Source organism: Pteronotus mesoamericanus, unplaced genomic scaffold, assembly GCF_021234165.1.
Source record: "Pteronotus mesoamericanus isolate MK-2021 breed Mesoamerican mustached bat unplaced genomic scaffold, CSHL_Meso_final scaffold_1186, whole genome shotgun sequence".
In the NCBI taxonomy this organism is placed as follows: Eukaryota; Metazoa; Chordata; class Mammalia; order Chiroptera; family Mormoopidae; genus Pteronotus; species Pteronotus mesoamericanus.
Window position 1 is genome coordinate 6,101,760 of NW_026555302.1, and position 27,334 is coordinate 6,129,093.

At 44.8% G+C, this 27,334-nt stretch overlaps 1 protein-coding gene across 3 annotated transcripts in view; it reads right to left on the bottom strand.

The window, feature by feature from the left end:
* Positions 1–23,857, bottom strand: part of CACNA1E (calcium voltage-gated channel subunit alpha1 E) — a 274,294-nt gene extending 250,437 nt beyond the window's left edge. For 2 of the 3 annotated variants that reach the window (XM_054587691.1, XM_054587690.1), the window contains exon 1: positions 23,591–23,856. In XM_054587691.1, the coding sequence (XP_054443666.1) occupies positions 23,591–23,856 (266 nt within the window). Of the gene's footprint in view, positions 1–23,590 lie in introns of all 3 variants that reach the window. The other variant, XM_054587689.1, reaches the window with a different exon arrangement.
* Positions 23,858–27,334: the final 3,477 nt, after the last annotated feature.

The following is a 27,334-nucleotide window of genomic DNA, read 5'->3' on the forward strand; positions in this document are numbered from 1 at the left end:
GTTCTCTGTATCTACGAGTGTGTTTCTATTTTGTTAGTTTATTTGTTCATTAGATTCCACATATAAGTGAAATCCTATGGTATTTGTCTTTCTCTGATGAGCTTATTTCACTTAGCATAATACTCTCTAGGTCCACCCCTGGGGTCCAGTAGTACTCCATTGTGTAAATGTAACACAGCTTTTTTATCCACTCGTCTGATGATGGGCACTTGAGCTGTTTCCAAACCTTGGCTATTGTAAATAATGCTGCAATGAACATAGGGGTACATATATTCTTTCAAACTACGTGTTTTGGGTTTCTTTGGAGAGAGTCCCAGGAGTGGGATCATAAAGCAGTTTCATTTTTAATTTCATGGGATAACTCCATACTGCTTTCCACAGGGACTACACCAATCTGTATTCAAAACGACATCACACAAGGGTTCACCTTTCTCCACATCCCTGCCAGCACTTGTTACTTCTTGATGAGAGCTATTCTGACCTGTGGAAGTGATATCTCATTGTGGTTTTAATTTGCATTTCTCAGATGATTAATGATGTTGAGCATCTTTCCACACATCTATTGGCCTTCTGTATGTCCTCTTTAGAGAAGTGCCTATCCAGGTCCTTTGCCCATTTTTTTAATTGGATTGTTTAATTAGAACTCAGTGTTGAGTTTAGAAGTTTTTTATAGATTTTGGAAATTAACTCCTTATCAGATTTATCATTGGTGAACATGTCCTCCCATTCAGTGGGGTTTATTTTCATTTCTTTTTTTGATGGTTTCCTTTGTTGTGCAGAAACTTGTTTGATGTAATCCCATGTTTATTTTTTCTTTTGCTTTCCTTGCCCAAGGAGACATATCAGAGAAAAATATTACAGAAATATCTGAGATTTTACTGCCTATTTTTTCTTCTACAATTTTTATGGTTTCAAGTCTAACATTTCAGTCTTTAATTCATTTATATTTGTTCTTGTATATGGTGTAAGATGATGATCTAGTTTCTTTTCTTTTCTTTTCTTTTTTTTTTTGCATGTGTCTGTTCAATTTTCCCAACACCATTTATTGAATAGACCGTCTTTACCCCATTGTATGTTCTTGCCTCCTTTGTCAAATACTAAATGACTGTAAAGGTGTGAGCTTACTTCTGGGCTCTCTATTCTATTCCATTGATCTGTCTGTTTTTATGGCAGTACCATGCAGTTTTGATTTCTATGGCCTCATAGTATAGTGACATCAGGTAGCATGAGTCCTCCAACTTTGTTCTTCTTTCTTAAGATTGCTCAAGCTATTCAGGGTCTTTTGTGGTTCAATATAAATTTTTGGAATATTCTAGTTCTGTGAGATATACCATAGGTATTTTAATAGGAATTGCATTGAATCTATAGATTGCTTTGAGTATACGGACATTTTAAAGATGATGATTCTTCCTGTTCATGAACATGGTATATGATTCCACTTATTTGTATTTTCCACAATTTCTTTCTTCAGTATTCTATAATTTTCCAAGTATAGGCCTTTTACTTCCTTGGTTAAATTTATTCCTAGGGACCTTATTTTTTGTTGTTGTAATTGTAAAAGGGATTGTTTTCTTAGTCTCTTTCTGATAGTTCATTATTAGAGTATGAAAATGCAACTGATTTCTGGTTACTTATTTTGTATCATGCTTCTTTACTGAATTCATTATCAATTCCAGTTTTGTTTTGTTTTTTTTAGTGGAATCTTTAGGATTCTCTATGTACAGTACTATGTCATCTGTAAGTAAGGACAGTTTTACTTCCTCCTTTTCAATTTGGATGCCTTTTATCTCTTTTTCTTGTCTGACAACTGTGACTAGAAATTTCAATAGTGTTTTGGATAAGAATGGTGCAGACATCCCTGTCTTGTTCCCAATCTTAAGAAAAATGCTTTGAGTTTTTGCCCATTGAGTATTATGTTGGTTATGGGTTCATCATATATGGCCTTTATATATGGCCTTTATTTCATTAGAGGAATGTTCCCTCTATTTGCTCTTTGCTGAGAGTTTTTTTTTTACCATAAATGGGTGTTGGATTTTACCAAATGCTTTTCTGCCTCAATTAATATGATTGTGTGATTTTTAACCCTTCATTTTATGTGGTTTATCACATCTGTTGATTTGTGAATAATGTTCCAACTTTGCATCCCTGGAATAAATCCCACTTGATCATAGTATATGATCTCCTTAATGTATTCCTGGATCCAGTTTGCTTATATTTTGTTGAGGATTTTAGCATCTAAATTCATCAGGGATATTGGCCTATAATTTTCTTCCTTTATAGTGTCTTTATCTGGTTTTGAAATTAGGATAATGCTGGCCTTGTAAAGTGAGCTTGAAAGTCTTCCCTCTCTCAAATTTTCTGGAATAGTTCCAGACGGATAAGTGTTAGTTCTTGGAATGTTTGGTAAAATTCACCAAACATTCAAAGCCATCCAGTCCTTCCAGTCCAGCACTATTGTGTGTTGAGAGTTTTTTGATTACTTCTTTGAGTTCACTAGTTTTAATCTATTTGGATTTTCTGATTCTTCCTGATGCAGTTTTGGAAGATTCTATGCTTCTAGGAGTTTATCCATTTCATCCAGGTTGTCTAATTTGTTGGCATATAGTTGTTCATATTTTTCTTACAACCCTTTATATTTCTATGGTGTCAGTTGTTACTTTTCTTTCATTTCTGATTTTATTTATTTAGGCCCTTTCTCTTTTTTTCCTAATGAGTCTGGTTAAAGGTTTATTCATTTGATTTATCTTTTCAAAGAACCAGCTCTTGGTTTCACTGATCTTTTGTATTTTTTAGACTATTTTATTTCTGCTCTAATATTTATTATTTCCTTCCTTCTACTTACTCTGGGATTCGCTTGTTGTTCTTTTTCTGGTTCTTTTAGGTGCATGGTTAAATTATTTATTTGAGATAGTTCTTGCTTCTTGAGATAGGCCTATAATACTATTAATTTCCCTTTTAGTACTGCTTTTGCTGTGTCCCATAGATTTTGGTTTGTTGTTTTCTCATTTTCATTTGCTTCAAGGTATCTCTTGATTTCTTTTTTGGTCTCATTGTTAAACAATTCATTGTTTAGTAACATATTATTTAGTCTCCATGCCTTTGTTGTGTTTTTCAGTTTTTTCCTTATGATCGATTTCTAGTTTCATACCATTATTACCAGAGAAGATGCTTGCTATGATTTCAGTCTTCTTAAATTTACTCATTTTGTGTCCTAACATGTGGTCTACTCTAGAAAATGTCCATGTGCACTTAAAAAGAACGTATATTCTGCTGCTTTGGGATAACATTCATACTTCTTCTTAACTTTTCTTATTTGTCATGATCTCTATATCCAGCCTCCTTTGTCCTATCTCAAGAGAAACACCAAAAATACATACTTGCTAACAAAAGGATGAGAAAGCCCTGAAAGAGGATGAGGGGCTAAAAGAAGGGTGACAGCACAGAAAAGGTACTGAGGACAGAAAAGAGGAAATGTGATCAAAGTAGCCGTGAACTTAGAGTTAGGAGCCTTGGGTTCCAGTCCCTGCTTTGTTACTAAGAGGGCTGTCACTAATCACAAACCTTTCTAGCTCTCAGCTTTTGTTACAGATAAATGAGGGTTTGACTGGAGTTTCTCTTAGGTCCCTGTAACTCTAATATTCTACTGTCCTGTGTGGCTAATAGGTAACATGATGGGATGGGAAGTCAGGGAGGAAGGAGGAGCCCGTTATTACAATTGAGAGAAACCATTTTTGGTGAAGCTACTAAAGAGGACATCCAACAATAACATTCAAAAAGGAAATCCTGGCACACCTAGTAATACCGTTAAAGCATCTACAGTCAATGGGAATATTACTAAATTTCAAGAATAGGAGCTCCATCACAAGCTAGACTGCCTAGAAGCATCTCTAAGAGATCATTAACAGAAGCTTAGAATTGGTCCCTAAAGAATGTTGGTAAAATCACATGGCAAAAATAAATGAAAGCAACAGAAAAAGAGAGATGATAAACCTTATCATTGTGTAGCATGTTCTGAACCCAGCCTCTTTCACAGTGGAAATGTGGACAGTTCTCGTTTCCCGAAATCTATTCCTTCGCTTTGCTCTTTTGAGCCTGTCTACTGATGTTTGTGAGCCTGATCAGTCTTTCTGAGCCCGTTGGGCACTCAGAAAGGCATTTCTCATTATACACTCAGGTTGGGCATTTGCCTGTTACTCCCTGGTCATCACCAGGGAAAGAAGTTACTCAGAGAAGATGTAACATCCTTGTCCATAGAACTTTGGGGGAGGGAAGCTAGCCAGTAATTTCAAAAATACATACATACATATATACACGACTATCAGAAGGGATCATTATGTTACCAAAATGGCCAGATCCTCTCGATTTACATAGGCCCATGTTCCCCAGAACTGCTCCCTCCTCATCTTACCACCCACCCCACCTCCAGACAAGCTCACACCCTTCAACTGCTCCTCATGTCAACGGGCCAGAACACATGCCTCCTGGAGCATCCATATGGCTCAGTTAATTCATAAACACAAATTCCCATGCAAATACAATCCAAAGTTAGCAAAAAGAAGAGGCAGTTCCTTTAATTTGTTTTTTTGGGGTTTTTTTGTTTTGTTTTGTTTTGTCTTTAGGCCCATTCCATAATATCTTTTGAGTCTTCTGCCTGGTCCCCAAAACCAAGGGACATTTCCTAAATTTCCATGTACATCCACACCAGTATCCAGTCTCCTCAAGCCAAATGTCCTCTCAAGTCCTGGTCAGATGACCTTCACCAAGCTCCTCAGGCAAATGTCCAAGGGCTCCATGACAGAGTTCATGCCTCCCTGTCACGCCCCTCCAATCCTTTCAGAATCTTCCTCCACAGTTCCTGGAGTCCAATCCTGACCCCCTCCTCTGAAAGAACAAAGATGGACACTCTAACTACCCACAAACCTGCACACAGATGGAGCAATGAGCTGAGAGGTGGCAACCGCTGTGAAGAAAACAGCCCAGAGGCCAAGCAGGGACTCCAGGAGGGATCCTTCCATATGCCCCCACGAACGAGCCATCTAAAACTTCCAGCTACCATGTACACACCAACAAAAACAAAATCAAGAGAGCTTGTTTCAGGTTGATGGTTTTGAATATCTCATCCATTCTTATCAAAAGGTTGCTGGAAAAATCCTGTACTATTATTGCACCTGATATCTATTTCTGAGGTTATAACATCCTTAGGGACGATAATTGCTATAAAATCAGCAACAGAAATAAAGACAGACAGGTTTTAATGTAGATGTTTTAAAGTTTATCTTAAAAGAATGTAAAGACAGTAACATGGAGAGGAGGAACGGACCTGCGGACAGACTACGTAGCTGCAGTGGTGGAGAGCGCAGTCTCTGAGCCGGGCCCCCCACGCTCCCTCGCTGCGTAAATGGGCAAATGAGTCAACCTCTCCAGGCTTTCATCCCCCCGGCTGTGAGACACAGAAAACGGAGTGCCTATCTCTGCCGGAATAAATGCAATAACGCATGGGGCACACTAAGAACAGTAATCTGGAACCTAGCACGTAAGAAGTGTTATATATCTATGGTCTTTATCAACATTAACACTCATACTAATATCTAACATGCTTATAAAGGGCTTGCATACACATCCGTTGAGGCAACCTTGCAACAGTCTAGCGAGGTAGGCAAAACAGGGAAAGGGACCTCCACCAAAGTCTCCCATGAAGACTCTGGAGCTCAGAGAGGTTACAAGACCAGCGAGCTCACATTAACAGTGTCTGGCTGCACTCGGGGTGGAAACCCGACAAGATTCAGGGGAAAATAGATGGCGCTGTTAGGAGAAAGCTTAAGCCACACAGGTTTAACGTGGATTCATCCAGAACTAACCAGATACTAACAACTAAGATTTATTCACAGTTTACTATGTGTCAGATATTGTTCTAATTTCATCTGTTCTTCACAAAAACCCTATGAGATACACCCTATTTCCATTTTGTTTGTTAAGAAGCTCTCCTGGGGCACGCAGCTAGGAAGTGGTGGAGGCGGTACTAAAATTTGAACCCCAAGGTGTGTTTTTAACCACGATGCTCTCACGGTCCCAAGCAGAGAGGGTAAATCCTCCATTCTAGGGCACAGCCTTTATCCACTGGGCCCTGGGTTAAATGATGTTGAATATCCATTAAACTCCAAAGAGTCTAGGGTTCAACACATCTACTCTCATGTAAAGAAATAAAATATTGTCTCAGTGAGTGTCTGAAAACAGTATCTACAGTGGACTTTGGAGAAAGCAAGATGCTACATCCTGCCTAAAATAAGACATGAAATAACTGTAAAAGTGTGTATTGATTTCAGCGAAGTATGTGACAACGATTACCTGTCCCATCCCCCCACCCCACCGTATTCTTACAGACAGAATAGAGAAATGTCAGCTGGCTGAAGCACAGATCAGGACATTTTAGGAAAGCTGAACAGTTGATGAATACTGACCAATGTACTGATGATGAGCCAAATAAAGGCCCCCAATTCCAACCATATTTTTATCGATTATTTGAATGAAACACATGCTGATCCTGTCTGCTGATGCCATAGAGCTCAGGGTGGAGAGTTCGCTCATTAAACAAAAGGGGTCCAGAGACAATGTGTAATGGCAATCGTTTGAACTTTGGAGTCAGACTACCAGCGTTCAGGTTCGCTGGCAGTGACACTGAGCAAGTGACTTCATCTTCATTAGCCTCAGTTTTCCCATAATGAAAATGTGGTAACATCAGACTATTTTGTTAAAATGCAGAGGGCCTGAAGTTTGGCAGGTACTCAATGAATGTCAGTTCCAGGTCCCCGCTTGAAAAAGATTTCTACAGGATGGACTGTTGGACCAAAAGCAAGCGATAATGTGCTTGAAATAAACAAAGAATCCTGAATTTAGGTTCAAAAATTAAACTGAATGAGAACAGAGTGAGGTAAAACTTACTCTGTCATCAACTCATTAAAAGATACACGGTTTTTGGCAGATTACAAACTCAGTCAAGTCAGAAACAGAATGTCATTTTTCTTTTAAAAAAAAACTAAACTAAAAAAAAAATCTGAATTTAAAAAATGTGTTAAATGCCAATGTTAATTACTGTTCTATGTTCTGGGAATAAAAAAAAAAGAAGTAATAGATATTGCCCCCGCCTTTGCAGGGATTTTTTTTACCCTTACTCGAGGACATGCGTATTGATTTGAGAGAGGGGGAGAGAGGGGCAGAGAGAGGGAGAGAAATATGATGTGAAAGAAGCTTCGATCAGTTGTATCCCATACCCACACCAGCCAGAGACTGAATCCACAACGTAGGCATGTACCCTGACTGGGAATCGAACCCACCACACTTTGGTTTATGAGACAACACTCAAACCAAGTGAGCCAGACCAGCCAGGGTCCTTACAGGGATTTTCGACCAATACTAAAGCTACCTGCTAAGTGTTATAATAAAGTAATAAACCAGGTGCCATATGGGAGCTTGGAGGAGGGAGTTGGTCTTACCCTGCTGAGAGAAATCAAGGAAAGCTTCATGGAGGAAGTAACCTCTCAGTTTTAAAGCCCAGAAGTCAGGGTGAGAGAAGACATTCCAGGCAGAGGAAGCCACAAGTGCATAGGCACAGAGGCTGGGGAGAGGATGGTACCTTCAGGCAGGAGTGGCGCCTAGAACAGCTGGAGAGAAGGTGATTACAGTGATTGAGAAAGGTTGGTGCCATGTGCAGAGTAGGTCATGAGAAGGCCTGCAGACCAGGCTGGGAAACCCTGTCCAGTTACCAAGCAAACAAATGCAGAACCAGACTGGAACTGAGGCTTTCTGACTTCTTAACTAGCCTCTCTACGTCTGCTGTTCTGTACTGTAGCCACTAGCCACGTGTGGTTATTTAAATTTAAATTAATTAAAATGAAATGAAATTTAAAGTCTAGTATTCAGTCATAATTAGCCACATGTCAAGTGCTCAAGAGCCACATGTGGCTAGTGGCTACCATACTGCATGGCACATATAAAAACATATCCATCATCACAGAAAACTCTAGCCACTAGCACTATTCAGTGCCATAGGACCCTTAGGTGAACAGGAAGTAGATTCGGCCTGTATTGCTTTATAGAACAGAAAGAGGAAAAAACAAGCAGGTGGATGCTATACAGAAGAACAGTTCCACTTTCTACACCCTAAGTTTTTTAACAACAGAAGAGGCCCATGTCCCTGGGAGCTTGATGGCCATCTACCTCAGGGATGTAGAAAGACGTCCCACACCGACTTACTGCTCATTGGCTAGAAGGCTTGTGTTGTTACATCATGGCTGTCTCGCTGGTGCACTAGCACAAACATCCCTCTGTAGCTCCTTCACATGGAGTCCCTGTCATACTGGTAGGATATGATGTTAGGCTGGGAGTCACTATTCCTGTCAGCTCAACATCCAAATATATCAGAACGTGGGCATTTCCTAACAGAGTCAGCATTTTAAAATTATAATCCATGGACCCCTCCTGAAAATGAATGCAAAACTGTGTGCGTATTTTTCAGGAAAAAGGAGTCCATGGCATTGGTCAGATTTCAATAGGATCTGAGCTCCTAATGCAGGAAACAAATAAACACTATACCAGAGACACACAACAGTTCCAATTCTCTCCTCTAGAGCACTCCGGTCATTCCCAACTCTAAAATTCCATTGTCTGAACCACCTAAGGACCAACACCCTGCAACTGAACCAATTTCAAGTCAAACACCCCCAACCTTGATCAAGGAGAAAGGATAGGGGGGTATCAAAGAGCATGGAAACAGCCCAAGACACAAAAGTGGGATAATTCAGTCAAGCTGGGGAAGGTTTGTCAACCTCTTGTGCTGAGATGCCTATTGGAAGCTCTCTTGGAAATCTTGGTGTTCGTTTTCAACATTAGCCTACAGAAACATGCACACCCAGTTAGAGGCAGTACAGCTTACCAGCTGGAGAACCTACCCAGCAAATCTAGGGCCTACTGAGCTATCCATCCATTTAAAAATAATGACTTTGTTGCACCTACCACCTGACAATATAACAATTGTACCAGGATTCATAGCCAGGTGTTTCTAGAGCTGGAGAAAGGATGATTTCTAGAACAAGGCAGAGATTCCTCTGTTATCTGGTGTAGCTGGAGAAGAATGTTTTGGTTAATTTAACAAAAAAAACTGCTAAAGAGCTACTTTATATAATCAATATGGATTACAATTTGCAAAAGCTCTGAATACAATAAAGTGCGCACACCACTCAAATCATGTTGAACATAATGTAATGAATGCTTCATTGGCAATATTCAGAGAGCACTAGGCATTTTATGGTGCCTGGGGGCCATTGGTACAATTCTCATTTATTATTAGGCTACAGACCTCAGGGTGCCAATTAATAAAGAGCTCTGTATAACAAAATGCTAGATAGCAACAAACGCTGTGTACTTTTTTCACGGCCTGTGTTGGGTAACACAGAACCTGGAATGATCCTTAGCAAGACTGTGAAGTAGGGAAAGCTTGTCTTTTACAACCTCAGATTCTCGTGAAATGACCCTTTACTTTCCTTCAGCCAACCAGTGCCCTCATTACCTTCTAGCCACTTCTTAACCCCCAACTAGGGCCACATTTGGCTCGACAGGCCCAAGTCAGCGCAACACTAGCACATAGTAGGCAATTCATTAATGCCCATTATTAATCGATAGTAACTAATTCAACGGCAGTTTACTGAATGACCACCAAGAGCTGGCATTGTATTAGATACTAGAATTCAGAGGGAGATGTCCTATACCAATTCTTACAAGACTCTGCTCTCAGTAACAGGGTCAGAAAAAATAAGAACTAGATTGATGCTGATAATGTCATGTTTTAGCTTACTATGTCCCCTCATCGAAGATCATGTGCATTTTTAATGAGAAGTCCAAATCCTCACTTCCTGCACCCAAAGGACAAGCTTTTGCCTGAAGCGGGGTGCCAGGCTGCTATAAGAGAGTGATTGAGAACGGGGGCTCTCCTGAGTTATTTGTAAGGCTGGCCTTCGCTAAAGGCATTGCCAGAAAGATAACAAAACTGTGCAGGGCAGTGGCTTTCAAAGCGTGGTTCCCAGACCAGCAGCATGTGTCACCTGGGGACTTGTGACAAACACAAATTCTCAGGCTCTACTTTCATTCTACCGAATCAAAAATTCCAGGCATGCAGTCCAGGAGTCTGTATTTTAACAAGCCCTTCAGGAGATTCTGAGACACACTAAAATCTGACAACCAGGGTGTGGATCCAATAGGCAGACTGCATACAACGGCTTTAACACAAAGACACTAAAAGCGTAATTAACCTGGATGCTGATGGAAATCGCCTGCTCTACGGGGTGGGGGTGGCAGGGGGCGGGCAGTGTTTGACCCCTCCTGCAGGTGCACCACCCCCAACAGGAGGCTTTTTTGCTCTGTCCTTGCAAGTCCTTCTGGCTTGCTCCTGCAGTGGGGACAGCTGGATGCCCCCAACCTGAACGTGCAGTGCGATGCGCTCCTCCTAGGGGAACTAGGGTTGGAGATTCCGGCAGATGCTGAGAGGCATGGCTCTGGAGTAAGGCCCACTTTCCCCGCATTGAGTGCTTGATCATGCTGCTCCCAAGTAAGAGACCCATAGGCCCATCCTCCCCACTGTGGCTGCCCTATCCTGCCAAGCTTGTGCTTTGTGGAAGGGTCTGCGGGTTGCAGCCAGCCTGGGCCCACTCTGTAGCCTTTCTTCCGAAGGCTCTGGAGGAAGTCCAGGCAACCTCAGGGGGTGATGAAGCAGCAAACAGCTGGAGACAGACCTCAAGAAGCCTTGGATCTTTTACTGATCAGCTCCCAGCTCAGAGCTGCGGGAAGGTGACCCTTGTTCACAGTTTGTCCTCTCCCATGCATACCCAGGCTCAATAGACCCAGCCACAAACAATGAATAGCATGGTAGCTCCAGACAGAAAGCCCAAGGCCGGTTGTGGTTACACATAGCATACAGCATCAACCTGCACCAGAACTCTGCCTAAATGAACGCAGAACCAACACAACCAGTGTGGGCTCAGAACACACCAGAGCTTGACCCTACTAGCCACACAAGTTGCACACCTAAAGGGGATTCCTGCAGGCACTAGATCCTTCTGGGAACACTTCCACCCACGGAGGCAGCCCCTGCACAGTAACTCATACGTGCTGATCAAGGTCTATCCTCACAGCCAGCCAGTCTAAGGACTAACTCCACCCACGAATGGGGCTGCAGTAATCATGACTCAAGTATCCCAAAAGGGCACATATAACCCACACAAGAAACATTCCTGGAGCACCTGGCTCAGGTGATCTGGAAAACTGTACCACTGAGCCACACAAGACACCTACATCATAAAGCCATCATAACGAGTTTAGAAGCCATAGCAAATCTAACTAAAACACATAGACAAACACAAAAAGGCAGGCAAATGGGGAGACAAAGAAATACACTCCAAATGAAAGGAAAATCAAGAGAAATCTCCAGAAAAAAAATTAAGTGAAATGGAAGCAATCAAGATACCAGATGCAGAATTTAAAACAATGGATACAAGGCTGCTCAAGAACCTTAGGTGAAGAATGGATGATCTCAGTGTGAACTTTAAAGGGATAATAAACATTAAAAAGGACATAGAAACCATAGAAAAGAACTAGTCAGAAATGAAAACTACATCTGAAATGAAGAATTCACTAGAAAGAATCAATATCAGGTTAGATAAAGCAAAGGATCGAATCAGCAATTCAAAGGGCAAGATAACAGAAAACACCCAGGCAGAGCAACAAAAAGGAAAAAGAATTTTTGAAAATGAGGAAACTCTAAGGGATCTCTGAGACAACATTAAGAATAAGAACATTCAATTATAGAGCTATCAGTAGGAGAAGAAAGTGAGCAAGGGATCAAGAACCTTTCTGAAGACATAATGGCTGAAACTTCCTTAACCTAGTGAAGAAAAAAGACACAAAAGTCCAGGAAGCACAGAGAGATCCAAACAAGATGGACCCAAAAAGGCCCATACCAAGACACATCATAATTAAAATGGCAAAGCTTAAAGCCAAAGAATCTTGAAAGTGGCAATAGAAAGACAGTTACCTATAAGGGAGCTCCCATAAGGCTCTCAGCTGATCTCTCAACAGAAATGCTTCAGGCCAAAAGGGACTGGCACAAAAGATTCAAAGTGATGAAAAGCAAGGACCTACAACCAAGACTACTCTATCCAGCAAGGCTATCATTTAAATGGAAGTTGAAATAAAGGGTTTCTCAGACAAAAAAATAAGCAGCAGCTACTGCTGCTGCTAAAAGAGTTCACTACCACCAAACCAGTACCGCAAGAAATGTTAAAGAGCCTTTTTGAAGAAGAATAGAAGCACATAGGTATAAAGGTTAAATGGCAATACATACATACCTGTCAATAATAACTTTAAATGTAAATGGATTAAATGCTCCAATCAAAAAACACAGGATAGCTGAATAAGAAAACATGATCCATATATATGTTTTCTATAATAGACCCATCTCAGAACAAAAGGTACACACTGACTGAAAGTGAAGGGAAGAAAAAAGACAGTCCATGCAAATGGAAACCAAAAATAATCTGGGCTAGCAAAACTTTTATCAGACAAAAAATATTTCAAAACAAAAGCCAAAACAAGAGACAGAGAGAATTTTGCATAATACTTAAGGGATCAATCCAATAGGAGGATATATAACCCTTACTGAAGAAAGGAGCACCTAAATATATAAAGAAAATTTTGCTGGAAATAAAGGCAGAGATCGACAGTAATACAGTCATGGTAAGGGACTTTAACACTCCACTGACATCAATGGATAGATCTTCCAGACAAAAAAATCAAGGCAACATCAGCCTTAATTGACACACTGAACCAGGTGGATTCAACTGATATTTACAGAACATTTCATCACAAAGCAGCAGAATATACATTCTTCTCAAGTGCACATGGAATATTCTCCAGGACAGATCACATGTTAGGGGACAAAACAAGTCTTGATAAATTCAAGAAGACTGAAATCATATAAAGCATCTTCTCAGGTCACAATGGTATGAAACCTGAAATCAGTTACAATTAAAAAAAAAACAAAACTTAAACACACTCAAACACATGGAACTTAAATAACATGTTACTGAACAATGAATGGGTTAATGATGAGACCAAAGAAAAAATCATATGTTACCTCAGACAAATGAAAATGAACACACAATAACCCAAAATCTATAGGTAACACTAAAAGCACTATTAAGAGGGAAATTCATATTACAGGCCTATCTCAAGAAGCAAGAAATACCGCAAATAAATAATCTAACTGTGCATCTAAAGGAACTAGAAAAAGAACTACAAACAAACTCCAGAGTAAATAAAAGGAAATAATAAGGATCAAAAAGAAAATAAATGATGTAGGGACTAAAAAAACATTGCAAAAGATCAATGAAACCAAGAACTGGTTCTCTGAAAAGATAAGTAAAAATGAATAAACCTTTACCCAGACTCATTAAGAAAAAAAGAGAAAGGACCTGAACAAATAAAATCAGACATGAAAGAGAAGTAACAACAGACACCACAGAAATACAAAAGATTGTACATGAATATTACAAACTATTATATGCCAACAAATTGGATAACATGGATGAAATGGATAAATTCCTAGAATCATAAAATTTTCCAAAACTTAATCAAGAAAAATCAGAAAATTCAAATAGGTTAAAACTAATGAGATCAAAGCAGTAATCAAAAAACTCCCAGCAAACAGAAGTCCTGAACCAAATGGCTTCATAGGCAAATTTTACCATTCACAGAAGAACTAATACCTATCCTTCTCAAACTATTCCAAAACTCAAGAGGAGGGAAGCTCACATTACAAGGCCAGCACCAAAACCAGGTAAAGATACTACAAAGAAAGAAAATTACAGGCCAATATCCCTGATGAACAAAGATGGTAAAATCCTCAAAAAAATATCAGCGAATTGGATCCAGCAATACATTAAAAAGATCATACACCATGATCAAAAGGGATTTATTCTGGGGACACAAGGTTGGTACAATATTTGCAAATCAATAAATGTGATACACCACATAAACAAAATGAAGGATAAAAACCACATGATCATATCAATAGAGGCAAAAAAGCATTTGAAAAATTCAGCACCTATTTATAACAAAAATTCTCAGCAAATGCAAATAGAGGAAACATACTTCAACATAATAAAGGTAACATATATGACAAGTCCACAACCAACATCATATTCAATAGGCAAAAACCAAAGGCGTTTACCTTAAGATCAGGAACAAGACAGGGATGTCTGCTTTCATCACTCTTATTCAACATAGTATTTATATTTCTACCCAGAGCAATCAAACAAGAAAAAGAAACAGAAGGCATCCAAAACATAAAGGAAAAAGTAAAACTGTCATTATTTGCAGATGTCATGATACTAAATACACAGAACCCTGAAGATTCTCAGAAATGAATTCTGTAAAGTAGCAGGACAAAAAAATAAATACCCAGAAATCACTGGCATTTTTATACACCAATAATGAAGTATCAGAAAGAAAAACTAAAAGAACAATCCCATTTACAACTGCAAGAACAAAATACAGTCCCTAAGAATAAATTCAACCAAGGAGGTAAAAGACCTATACTCAGAAAATTATGGGATACTGAAGAAAGAAACTGGAAAATACAAATAAGTAGAAGCATATACTGTGTTCAAGGACTGGAATAATTAACACCATTAAAATGTCCATACTACCCAAGGCAATCTATAGATTCAACACAATTCCTATTAAAATAACTATGGCATATCTCACAGAACTAGAACAAATATTCCAAAATTTATATAGAACCACAAAACACCCAAATAGCCTCAACAATCTTGAGAAAGAAAAAAGCTGAAGAAATCACACTACCTGATATCAACTGCATGACAAGGCCAAAGTAATCAAAACAACATGGTACTGGCAAAAAAAATCAGGTATATAAATCATATAAATCAGTGGAACAGAACAAAGAGCTCAAAAATAAGCCCCATCTTTATGGTCAATTAATATTTGACAAAGTAGGCAGGAATATATGATGGGGTAAAGACAGTCTATTCAATAAATGGTGTTGGGAAAATTGAACAGATGCATGCAAAAAAATGAAACTAGACCACCTTCTTACACCATAAACAACAATAAACTCAAAAAAGATTAAAGACTTAAATATAAGTCATGAAAGCATAAAAATCATAGAAGAAAACACAGGCAGTAAAATCTCAGACATTTCTCATAGCAGTATTTTTTCTGATATATCTCCTCTGGCAAGGAAAACAAAAGAATGAATAAATGGGACTACATCAGACTAAAAACTTTTGCACAGCAAAGAAAACCATCAAAAAATGAAGACAACCCAATGAATGGGAGGATATACTTGCCTCTGACACATCTGATAAGACATTAATTTCCAAAACTTACAAAGAACTTATGAAACTCAACAGGGAGAAAACAAACAATCCAATTAAAAAATGGGCAAAGGACCTGGATAGGCACTTCCCTAAAGGGACATACAGAAGGCCAATAGACATATGAAAAGATGCTCAACATCACTAATCGTCAGAGAAATGCAAATTAAAACCACAGTGAGCTATCTCATCACACCTGCCTGCAAGGCTACCATGAGTAAATCAACCAACGACAAGAGCTGGGGAGGACAAGAAGAGGAGCTCTGGCGCACTGCTGGTAGGAACGCAGACTGGGGCAGCTGCTGCAGAAACCCCGAACGAGCTTCCTCAAAAAATGAAAAAGGGAACTGTCTAATGACCCAGCGATTCCACTTCTGGGACTCTACCCAAAGAGAACCCAAAATACTAATTCGAAAGAGTATATGCACCCCTATGTCCACTGCAGCATTATTCACAACAGTAAGGATGTGGAAGCAGCCCAAGTGCCCATCAGTAGATGAGTGGATAAAAAACAGCTGTAGTACATTTACACAATGGAGTACTATTTGGCTATAAAAAGAGAAGGAAATTTTACCTTTTGCAACAACAGGGATGGACCTGGAGAGTATCATGGTAAGTGAAATGAGCCAGTTGGAGGAAGACAAATACCATAGGATTCCACTTACATGTGGAACCTAATGAACAAAATAAACGAACAAAATAGAAACAGATCCATAAATACTGAGAACAAACTGACAGCTGTCAGAGGGGATTGGTGCTGGGGGGCCGAGTGAAGAAGGTGATGGGATTAAGGGGGAAAAAACCCACAGACAATAGTATGGTCGTTGCCAGAGGAAAAGGGGGTGGGGGGAGGCGGGAGAGGGCAAAGTGGAGGTATAGGGTGGCAGAAAGAGACTTGACTTGGGGTGGTAAGCGCGCAATGCAGTATGCAGATGACGGGTTACAGAGTTGTACACTTGAAACATGAATGGTTTTATTAACCAATGTCACCTGAATAAATTCAATTAAAAAATTAAAATTAAAAAAAGAAATCACCTGCTCTAAAGAGAAGTCACTGGCAGAACAGTGGCAAAATCGTCCCCAGCAGCACCCAGCTGGAAACGGCCAGGACACCACTGAGTGACTGCAGAAAATTCATTTCACACAGTTTGACTCTGACCAGCCCCATGAGACAATGGTGTGGAAAGAGGCACAGAAAGTTTGAAAAACTTCACCTCCCCTAAGCTGAAGGCTGGGAAACACTTGTGAGGACCCCTTTTCTCCTCGTGCTGGATTTCAGAGCCTCTTCTCTGGGTCCAGGAAGCAACTCACAGAGCCCTGAGCCTCAGCCACAGGCATGAAATCAGAGCCTGCCCCGTGACAGGTCTGGGCTCCTGACCATAGCCCCACATCTCCCTCTGCCCCCACCCCCCGCCCCGACTCAGACCGGTCCGTTCCAACCCTCTCGGAAAGAAAGGGAAGGAGGAAATATAGACACCACCACCACGCCCCGACTCCCTGACTTTAATAACACAATCTTCTAGAGAGCCAGTGAATACATCTAAAATAGGCTTTCCAAATTCTCCAGAGATGCAGGGAACTAAATGCAGCAGGCCCAAATGCAGCCAAAAAAAGAAAAAAGAAAAAGAAAAAGAAAAAGCCTCAAAATTATGCAGAGTTGCAACAGCAATCCAAATCAATCCCCCACAAGCAAAAGGACCCCACTGGGTGCAGCCGCGCAGCATGGCCTCTCCCTGACGCCCCTCACGTGGCTGGTTCACCGGGGCCCAGCGCTGGAGCTCAGCCTGGCGTTACAATGCCAAAACCCTGCCTCCGAACAACTTGAAAAACGGCTGTTGCAAGCCTTTTTTTTTTTTTTTTTTTTTTTTAAAACATTCAGGAAGGCTAAGAGTGGAACTGGTTGGTCCTACAAACGTGGAACTCAGAATGCAGTAAGAAAAGAAGCTCCTAAGAAGTACCCACTGCTCTACCCAGCCCAGGGTGAGTGAGGGCCACCTTGGATAACTGACGAGTTTTGAATCATTCGGGGCTCTTCTCCTGAGTTTGGCCCATTACAGGTCAAGAGTTCATAGCCGAAGACTGGCCACGATACAGGAAATGGAAAATTAGGTAAACCTTCTTGGGGTACTCGGTGGGCACAAGTACACCCCAGACGCCTCCTTGAAGTGGCTAAACCTGTATAAGAACACTAGGTCGGAGGAATCTAAAACTGTAGTTCTGGACTTTCTGTCCTTAAAGGCAGGCAATACTGGAAACACGACTGACTGGTGACCCACGCCAGTCCTCTCTGTGTAGGCTCAGAACACTTAGGAAAAGAGGCGTTGACACAGGGCCCGGGCATTTTTATCCTCTTTGAAGGGACTGTTTTAGAAGCCGCATGGGGCTGGTGGTAGTTGTGGTAGTGGCTGGGTGGTGGGAATGCTATACACTAATTTTGGTACCTGCTCCCCCTCCAAATTCCTATGACAATTGAAAGAAGTGGTTGCAGAGCCTGCTTCTTAGCTCAGTGGCTGAGGACGTATCAGCATGAAGATCCACAGTGACCAGAAGACTCAGAGTGACTAGAATTTGGGGACATAAATATCTTGTAGCTAACCATGTTCTCTGAATAGAGGGCGGGAGTAGATGCTTAGTTACGGGCGCCCAAACGCAACAGGACTGGGTAGAGGCGGCCATTCTAAAAACAGCAAGAAAAAGCAGTTAGAAGCAAGACTGTCTTCCCCAGCCACCGTCCCTCCATCCCAGTCCGAATGCACAAAACACAGGACTTGGAGGAAAAAGTGCACTTGTGAGGCTGGCCCTGTGCAAGAGATCTTGCTCGTATCCAGAGGAAGACAACCAGCCTTTTCTAAAAATCCTAGGAAAAACCCAAACACATAACAAATTATTCACAAAGCCTGAACCTAAAAATGAGAGAGAGAGGAATACAGACAGATGAAAAGGGCAGAGGACTGACGGGGCCGAAAGAGCAAGTGGAGGCAAGGGCCTGGTCTCTCTCCCCTTGAATAGGAAGGTATCAATTACACTCATGATTAGGTTTCCTCTTTTACATCTTTGTGGTCGGTGATAAAGTCACCTGGTCAGAGCCACCTGTGATGGGCTAGTGCAAGGCTGGGCTCCGGCTGGGCAGCCGCCCTCTCCCAGACTGCCCAGTGAGAGGCGGGGGCGGCCGCCGATGGGCTGACGGAACACGGGGAGTCCAAGGGTCTGTGAGAGTTTTGAAAGCTTAGCAAATATTGACTCAGTTTTATTTTCACGAAGACTACGAAGATGGAAAGAAACCAGCTGTTCCTACGAAGAAGGAGAGAACAGCAGAGTTTGAGGCAGGGAAAACACCTACATTTTGTGCAGTGACAGCTAAAAAGAGATAAGCAATTTTGGATGGAGCTAATAATTCTAGAGTCTGGATCTTTCCGAAGAAGATAAAAAAGCAGGCCTGTTCTTGGTGTTTTCTTCCTCCTCCTCCTCTTTTAATTCACAGTGTGCGCTGCACCCACCGCGGGGAAAGCCAGTGCGGAAGTGATGCCACGCAGGCCCACAGAGGAAACTGCCACATCCAAGATATCTTTGTCGCCATCCTCAAATCATCCATTCCTGTCGAACTCCTTCACTCCACATTGATTTCCAGGTTGCTTGCCAATTACAACTGGTCCCCACAACAAGGCACAGCCTGGTTTCCAGAGGAAACACCACCCACACCGCATTTCAAGGGCAGAGCCAATGGGCCATCTGGAGGCTGGCCTGGGAGCCTTAGAAAATGAAGACTTTTGTCCTGCGGCTTCCGTGCCCGTTACAGTGGCTCTCCGGGTCACTGTCTGCCTCCGTGCCCAGGTGCAGAGCAGATGGGAGGCCTTTCTGCATTATCTGATCATGGGCTATAATTACAGGCTCCATCCTTGTTAGCCACCACCCTCTGCCCTAATCGAGGCACTCTGACTCATGATCCATTAGTTACATCAAACCTGAAATCCCTGCCAGGATGACAGGCTACTATCCTGCAAGGTGTTGTATATTTTTAGGCAACCAAAGCAAGAGAAAAGCAAATGCCAAAATGGGAAAGGTGGGAACTAAAGTTTTCAGTCATCATCACCAAAATCCTCCACAATAAACAAACAACTTACAGTAGAAAATTCACTATAATATAGCACGTAACTTCTGATCCAAAGCCAGAGTTCTTTGGGGCTACAATGAAATTCTCTGCAACAAGAAATCACGGATGAATATCCACAGGTTCGCTGTAATGAGCTGCATCATCTCAGTAATCTTCCTACTTTAAACCATGTTCACTGCCACGTGAAACATGTGGTCCCCTGCTGAAATGGCTCAGACCATTGGTGGGAAAAAGTCTCCGCCACTCATCAGCAGCAGAGTCTCCATTTCTTCCCTTCAACCTCTCACCTGGCTAAGTGGGAACAAGCGTGAGGCATCTCACTGACCACATGGGAAGTCCTGCGTGTCCACTGCGCACAGAAGGCTAGAGCTGGTAAGCGTAGGGCACGGGGAATGTGGAACGACATTCAGAGCAGCCAATTTCCTTAGGAAAAGACAGCCCTTTTGTTAGATCTACTACATGAGCAAAAAAGAAAAGGAAGACTCTCATAAAATGTAATACCATGTTTTAAATCAGATTAGCATTTTCGAAAAGGTTATGGTCTCTTCTGCAGAAGAGAGTGCCATAAGAAAATACAATTATCTCTCCATGCAGATGTAGCGTCCAAGAAAAACGAAACACACTCGGAGTGGGCTGTTGACATGCCACCATCTTTCATGCCAAATCTGGGCAATCTTAGGCATTTCTTCTCATAAGAACGAGACCTGCCCTATTAATAACTGGATACCATTACCCCCCGCAAGTTAGAGTTCTACAAGTATAAATTAAATCATTCCTTTTATTTAATTCATCTTTTCAGCCCAATTGGATTAAAGACCAGTGACAGGCAGTGTTGAGGCCGCTAACACAGCACACCGCAGAGCACGTGACCTCCCAAGCCCAGATACTTTCTGCAGCCAAGTAATGACGTAGGGGTAAGTCTCAAAAAGCACGGCACACAATCAAAATCCTTTAGCATCCTGCACATGCACATGTCAGTTCAAAGCAGGTCTTGACAGGTTTTCTGAGCCTTCCTTTTTTTAAATATGGGCCCCTTAGAGTGAGCAGAGAAGTGCTTCCCAAACTTTAAATGTGCATACGAATCACCTGGGGACCTTACTGAAATGCAGATGCTGATTCAGGCAGTCTGCAGTGGGGCTTGGAGCATCTGAATTGTTATCAAGAGGTGATAAGGATGCTGCCCCTTGCTGTCTTTGAGAGGCAAAAATCTAGAGGACTAAGAGCCCCTCCCTGAGAGTACGCTGATATTCCTGGACTCCACTCATAATAATGGCCAGTGTTTACCAGGTAATTGGGCAATGTTCTAGGAACTTGATAAATATTAGCTCATTTAGTTCTAGTAACTCATTATCATCTTCCTCATTTTACCAACACAAGAAACTAAGTCTCAGAGCAATGAAGTGTCTTTTCAAGGTCACACAGCAGGTGAAGGGATGGGATCTGAACCCAGAGAGCCTCTCTCTAAAGCTTTACTAGTCGCCAAAGCTCATTCTGACTCCCATTAAGTAAAAGCAAGATATTTGGGGAAGCTGGACACTTAAAAAGGGGAGTGAGACTAGGAACGTGAATGCAGGTGGTATTAGAAGAATCGCAGATCGCACAGAAAAGCACATGTTCCCACATGGTCAGCACCAGAGGGGACGACTATTAGTTATAGTTATGTTACACAGCCAGGAGGAAAGAAGAGCAAGCACGGTGTATTTTAAATCTGCCAACCAGGCTCCTCTACACACCTTAGCAGGTGTTCTCTGCACACTGTTACAACTGCCTACACACTGTAGAACCACTGGAAACTGCCAGCTGTGGGGACAGAAGAGACCACTAGGGCGGGCTCACAGCCAGAGTTCTGAGCCTGATGCCGAAACCTACTCCCTGGCCTCTCTTTAGCTCTTCTTGACTCTTTGACCCATCTTGGCCAGTGACAAGGAAAGGGAGGAAGGAGTAAAACCCAGGGCTCAGACCTTGTGCTCTCAAGGCCTGCCAGGAAGGCGGTGCCTTTGCAGTGGAAGACAAAAGCGTGAAGAGCAGCCACCACGTGGTGTAGGAAACGAGCTGGAAATCCCAGCCCAGCGGGCCAAGCCGGAAGTGCCCCAGGTGCTGAACCCAGGTGGCTGCGGAGCCCAAGCCTCCAGGAGATTTCGTCAGCGCTGTCCAAGGTGCCACCAATGACTGCAGGCACACTTTGCCACCCGCAGGTTGGCTGGGTGGCTTTGTCTACCACAAGGAATTCGAGGATGCCTGTCTGAGTAAACACGCCCCTAAGAGAGAGGCACAGGGAGGCAGCACCTGGTGGGTGGGAAATTTTAGGGAATTATAGAAGGTGGGCGGGGGAGGGGGCCCCGCTGGGGAAATCGGAGACCCAACTGGAGGAGCATTTGCAGTGGCAGCACATAGCAGATCTGCCTGCTTTGTGCAGCGTGCCAGCAGGCGGGGCTGCAGAAACCGGACCCTTTCCCTCCCCGGTACCCCCACCCTACATACATTTAACTCAGGCACCGTATGGCCCCATCACTCCGCGTGGGTGGGAAGGAGAGGGGCGCGCCGGACAGAGAGAGGAAGCCCAGCCAGGGGTGGCTGTGGGAGGAAGCGTGCAGCATCAGGAATAATATCTGCTTAGAGATGCTCCTTCATTTCTAATGAGGGGTGCTGCCTGGAAGCACCACGCTCCAGCCAATCGCGGTGCTGCGGAGGCAGGGAAGTAGGGAGGAAGGAGGGGAAGACCACAGACTGGGGTGCGGGAAGCAGGGAGATGCCCGGCCTCGAGGGGAGCGAGCAGAGCAGCGTGCCTCGCTGACATTGGGGACCCAGCAGGGCTCCAGCTGTCTCCAAGCGGCACACCTGAAGGGCGGGGGTGGGGAGGAGGGAAGAAAGGGGAAAAGAGGCGGGGCCTCCTTTGCAGGTGCATCCTTCCCAAGAAATCTCTCTCCACAAGCATCAAAGTCCCGTGTCTCCAAGCTACCCCTGTATCTACCACCACTCCACTGACTTGCTTCCTACAAATCCCCCTCACCACCCCCACCAATGCCCAATTCCTAAAGATCTTGCCACACACCCAAATTCTCACTGAAGAACAAGGCAGTGACATGCCTAATCAGCAGCCTGCATTGGGTGCACTTGCTTAAGCCTGCAACGACGCCCCTCCTATGCCGGTTCACCCTGGCACGGCCCCCATCAGAGACGCCCCGCCGGCTCACTGTGGAGCTAAAGAGAGGCAGACTGCTTGCACACCTCCGGGCTCAGCTGATGCAGCCTTCAGCTGGTGAACCCAGGCCCAGCAGATCGGCCTGGGAGAGCACTCAGTGGGGTCAAGCACAGTATCAAGAGGATGAGGTACCCAACCCAGGTCTAAGGAAAGGAGGGGACCCAGTGAGCTGCTATTCCTTGGCTCAGAAGAGAACTCCGGCTGAGCTGCTTGGGCTGTATCGTTAGAGATTGCCTCCCCTCGTTCACTCTACTTTGAGTGGAACTTCAGCTCAGTCCCCAGAGTTATCTGGGTCCCCAAGCAAAAGCCTATTTTATTTTATCTACTTGTTTATAGGGTTTTGGCCCTGAACTCTTGAAGATTCTGAACTCAGGAATCCCCTCATGGAGACTGAACCTCCCCCAACCCCGGGGGCAGATGATGCAGGTGTCTCTCAGCTGGTGGCGATGGGGGCAACGTGTGGCTCTGAGGTCGGAGGAGGGGGTCTGGGTAGGAAAGAAAGCCCTGAAGTTAGGGGAGCCCACCCAATGCAAGGAACCAGTGGGCCTGGGAATCAGACAAAACCGCAACACCCCGCCACCCAGGGATGCTAGAGATGGCCACACAGGAAAAATCAAAAACCAAAAGTCTTACCTTGCAAACCACTAGAGCCCACACTGGTCTCTAGGGCACCAAGCTTGCCCCTCAGATGCACGGAAGTAAAGAGTGCACTTCAGCAAAGGGGCAAATTGGCACCAGGAAGGGAATGGGGGATAAATTCCATGCTACGTTTCCCACCTCACCAGAAGAAATGCAAAGGGGGAGAGGGGAGTTATGGTGGGCAAGAAAGGATATGGCCAATCGATGAGCTTCTTGGCGTATTTCCTGACAATGTTATCTTCTCCGAAGATGAATAGTGATCTGTTGACGGTGAAACAGTTCTGCCGGACGGGAATGGGGTTGTACAAAGCCATAGTCCGCGCCCTCTGCGCTTTCGACTGCTTGTAGGCGGCCGCCGGCCCCGAGGCCGGCACGGGGGTTCCTTGCCGGTTTCTGCTCTGGTCCGAGTCTCCATCGCCAGACCCCGGCCTGCCGACCACCGCCTCCCCGAAGCGAGCCATCCTGAAGTTTAAACAGACAGAAGACACACAAAGGTGATCACAGCCGAACACCTGCACACGGCAACAAGCAGAAAGACACACGGAGACTCAGAGCCGCATCCAGACGGGCGGGAGGGGGGACCACCCCCTCCGGGGAGCCTCGCGAGCTCTTTGGAGAGGCAGCAGCAGCGACCCTGCCACTCTGAACTGTTGAATCTAAATACAACCTCTGCAAAGCTCCATTCCTCAAGGAGTTAAAAAGGGGAGGAGAGGGCTGGGGGGTGCTCAGTTTCTGGAGGCAATTTTTTTTTTTTTTTTTTCAAAATGCCAGTGTGCGGTGGCGTTGAAGGGCTGGAGAGGAGAGGGGTGGAGTAGGCTGCTCCTCAAACATAGCTCCTCTTCTGGCAGGCGCACCACCTCGTTCTGGGCGAGGCAGGCACCGGCGCTAGGTAACAGTTTGGTGATTTATTGGTGGGGGGAAGAAAAAAATGAAAACAAAAGAACTTTAACACCAAGAGCAACAAAAAGACAAGGACGAGGCATGCTTTAGAACACCAGCCCCTGCAGGTCCATCCAAGAAATTCCACAGCCAAGACTTGGGTCTTTCAATCTGCCAGTACAGACGCATCCAAAGGTTGAGAGAGAGGGAGGGGGAAGAGCGGTATAGAGGTTCCTGCGTAAACCGCAACGCCCAGAATATCAAAATAAGAAGTCCATCCAACCGGAGAGAGACAAATGACTTCAAAGCTCCGGCGCCTGCGAGAGAAGTTGAGCAGCATCCAGAGAGCAGCGAAGCCCAAGTGCCAGCATCCGCCCGGAGCGCTGGCCGCGGCCGCCTCCCCGGATCAGCATGCAACAGCGATCCGCGGCTGCGCGGGGAGAGGGTGGGAGGCGGGCGAGCACTTGGGCGAGGGAGGAACAGGTTGCAGCTGAGCTCAGCCTTGGCCTGCCGCGGGAGCTGTCTGTCCAAGGACCAAACTTGCTCACTATGGGCTCGGTCTTCCTCTTCTACTCCAACAGCCAGCCGGGCTCCCGGCACCGCCACACAGGGGAGAAGGGGCAGGCGGGGAGGGGGGAGAGCGAGCAGAGCGCAGAGGTTCCGCCAGGCGTGCGCGGGGGCTTCACGGGAAGCGGGGGCGGGGCTGGCGCGGCCGGGAGGGGCGGGGACGGAGCCGGAAGGACCCTGGCCAACCGTCTGGAGGTTCGTAAGGATGCAGGGCTGGTTTGGCTGACTGACTGAGCCAGGGGGTATAAGATCACCACCTCTGCACAGGTCGGGGAAGAGTGGCCTTTCCCCAAGTATGGCCAAAAGGGAAGGGGCGGGAGCAGCGAGTAGCGTCTCCGCAGAAACCGAGGCCCGGTGGGGGCGCACGCACGTGCGCATGCCCTGGCGCCTCCTGTCCAGGGGCCAGGTCAATGCGGTGCCTGGCCTGCCGCCCCACGGGGAAGTCTACGCATTGGCGCCCTGCGCACAGTGCACCGGCCGAGTCGCCGTGCCTACGCACCTCCCAGGCTCCACAAATGCCTGCTGCCCAGGCATTTCCACAGAGAAGGCAGCACTCACTCCGGAACTCCCCACTTAGTAGTCCAGAGGCCCGATGAGGGACCCTAGGACTCCGGGGGGGCTGGTTCCATGCTCTGGTGCTGGTGCCAGCTCCCTGGGAGGGAGAGCGTCGACCCTCCCTCTCCAAACAGGGCCAACTGGGGTAGCCTCTTGGATTTGGCTCTAGCAGAGCCCTGCACATCCATTCCTGGAAGGGTCGCCCAGATGTTGGGGCCCTAGGTGGCATGTTCAGGGCTAAAACTTCCCTTCTCAAAATCTTAACAATGAGGAAGATCCTCACACTCCTCTCTTGTATCCCCAAGCCAGCTCCACTGACTTCCTCAAACCCACCACATTAATGAAGACAAAAAACAGCATGAGTTTCAGAAGTGGGTAAGGTGGACTCTAAACCCTAGAGAAAGAGTCCCTAGGGTTAGCCACCAAGCCCTTCCCCACAGTTGACTCAGTGGTTTGGATCAAGGACAGGTACCAACTGTCCCCTTCCATGTCCACACTAGCTAGAACACACCCTCCCCTTTCTCCTGCCTGGGCCTCGACTCCCCGTCCTATCTAAGTTCTCCCCACCGGAGCCGCAGAGGAGAAGGCGTTTTCTCCCTTTCCCTTCCCCTGGAAATCCTGGGTGAGTCTGGCTTCCTCTTATAAAAGGCAGTGTCTCTGTGTGAGAGATGACCTGGTGACCTGGTGACCTGGTGAGAGGGGGAGGCACACGTGTTTCTACATGTGTGTCTGTGCGTGGGCAAGGCCATGTGAGCACTGACAAGGGTCCACTGTGTGAGAGTATGTGTGTGTGTGTGAAGGGAAATTCTCTGGGTTCTGGAAAGTCAAAGGAATAGTCTCAACATGTCCACACCACCAGGCAATGCTGCTGTTGGGGGCAGCATGTTGACATTTCGATTCAGGGGAGCCCATTTCAGGACAGATTATGATAAAAGGTGAGTTGGCTCTCGCCACATGGCTGCCTTACTCCGTCCTCCCACCTACCTTCTTTGGAGGGTCCCTTGCTGTCTGAAGAGCTAGTAAGGAAGAAAAGGGAAGACGGCGCTATGAACCATGAAGTCCCATCATCCTGTTGATCATTGAGAACCAGTTGCAAGTGGCTTTCTCAGTGACCCTATAAACTCTATAGGATTCGAAAGGGCTTTCGGAAATGACCAAATCCATGCTTTCAGGCAGGACCATAATCCGTAATCTGCATCACGAAATGCATTCAAATCATGCATTTGACAAATATTTGTGAGCACCCGGCACTCTTTTAGTCACTGCAGACACAATAATGAACAAAAGAGATGACAAAAATAATGTATCCTCTCCTTGCATTAAACTAGAGTCTTTAACGTAACTGGCTAGAAAGGCTGATGGACCTCATTCTCACGACACAATTTCCCCCCTTTCCTTGGTGCCCTGGCGGTAGCAACGGGGGGAGTGGCAGGCCTGTTGGTTAATGCTCAGAGGGGGCAGGGCTCATTCCTCCCAGAAGAGGTCTATGGGCAGTCAGGAACCCTGGACTAGTGTCTTCAGTTGCCCACTCAGCAAAGATCCAGCCCTCGTTCCCCCTCCTCTCTTTACAATGTCCTGTATTCTCTGTGGCTGCTCTAATTCTTTAGAGGCCTTGAATCCCCAAGACAGAGGACCTGCCAGAGATGGGACCTGCCTTCCTGCCTTCTGAGGAGACAGGGATCACAAATGTATGGGCTGGGGAAAATGCTGATGACCCCTAGGAGTATTAAGCACCTCCGTGGGAGTTATAAATGGGAATCCTTGCAACCCAAGAGGGCAGGGGCGAACGTGATGGCATAGATGGCTTTGGGAATGAACTTGGCCTGAGGGAGGAAGGCACCCGCTCATGTTCTCCCAGCCTGGCTGTCACAGCTCTCGAAACCTTGGAGAGGCATGACCTGCTTCCGTGTTCTCCAGTGCCGCTGTTCTCCCAGCCCC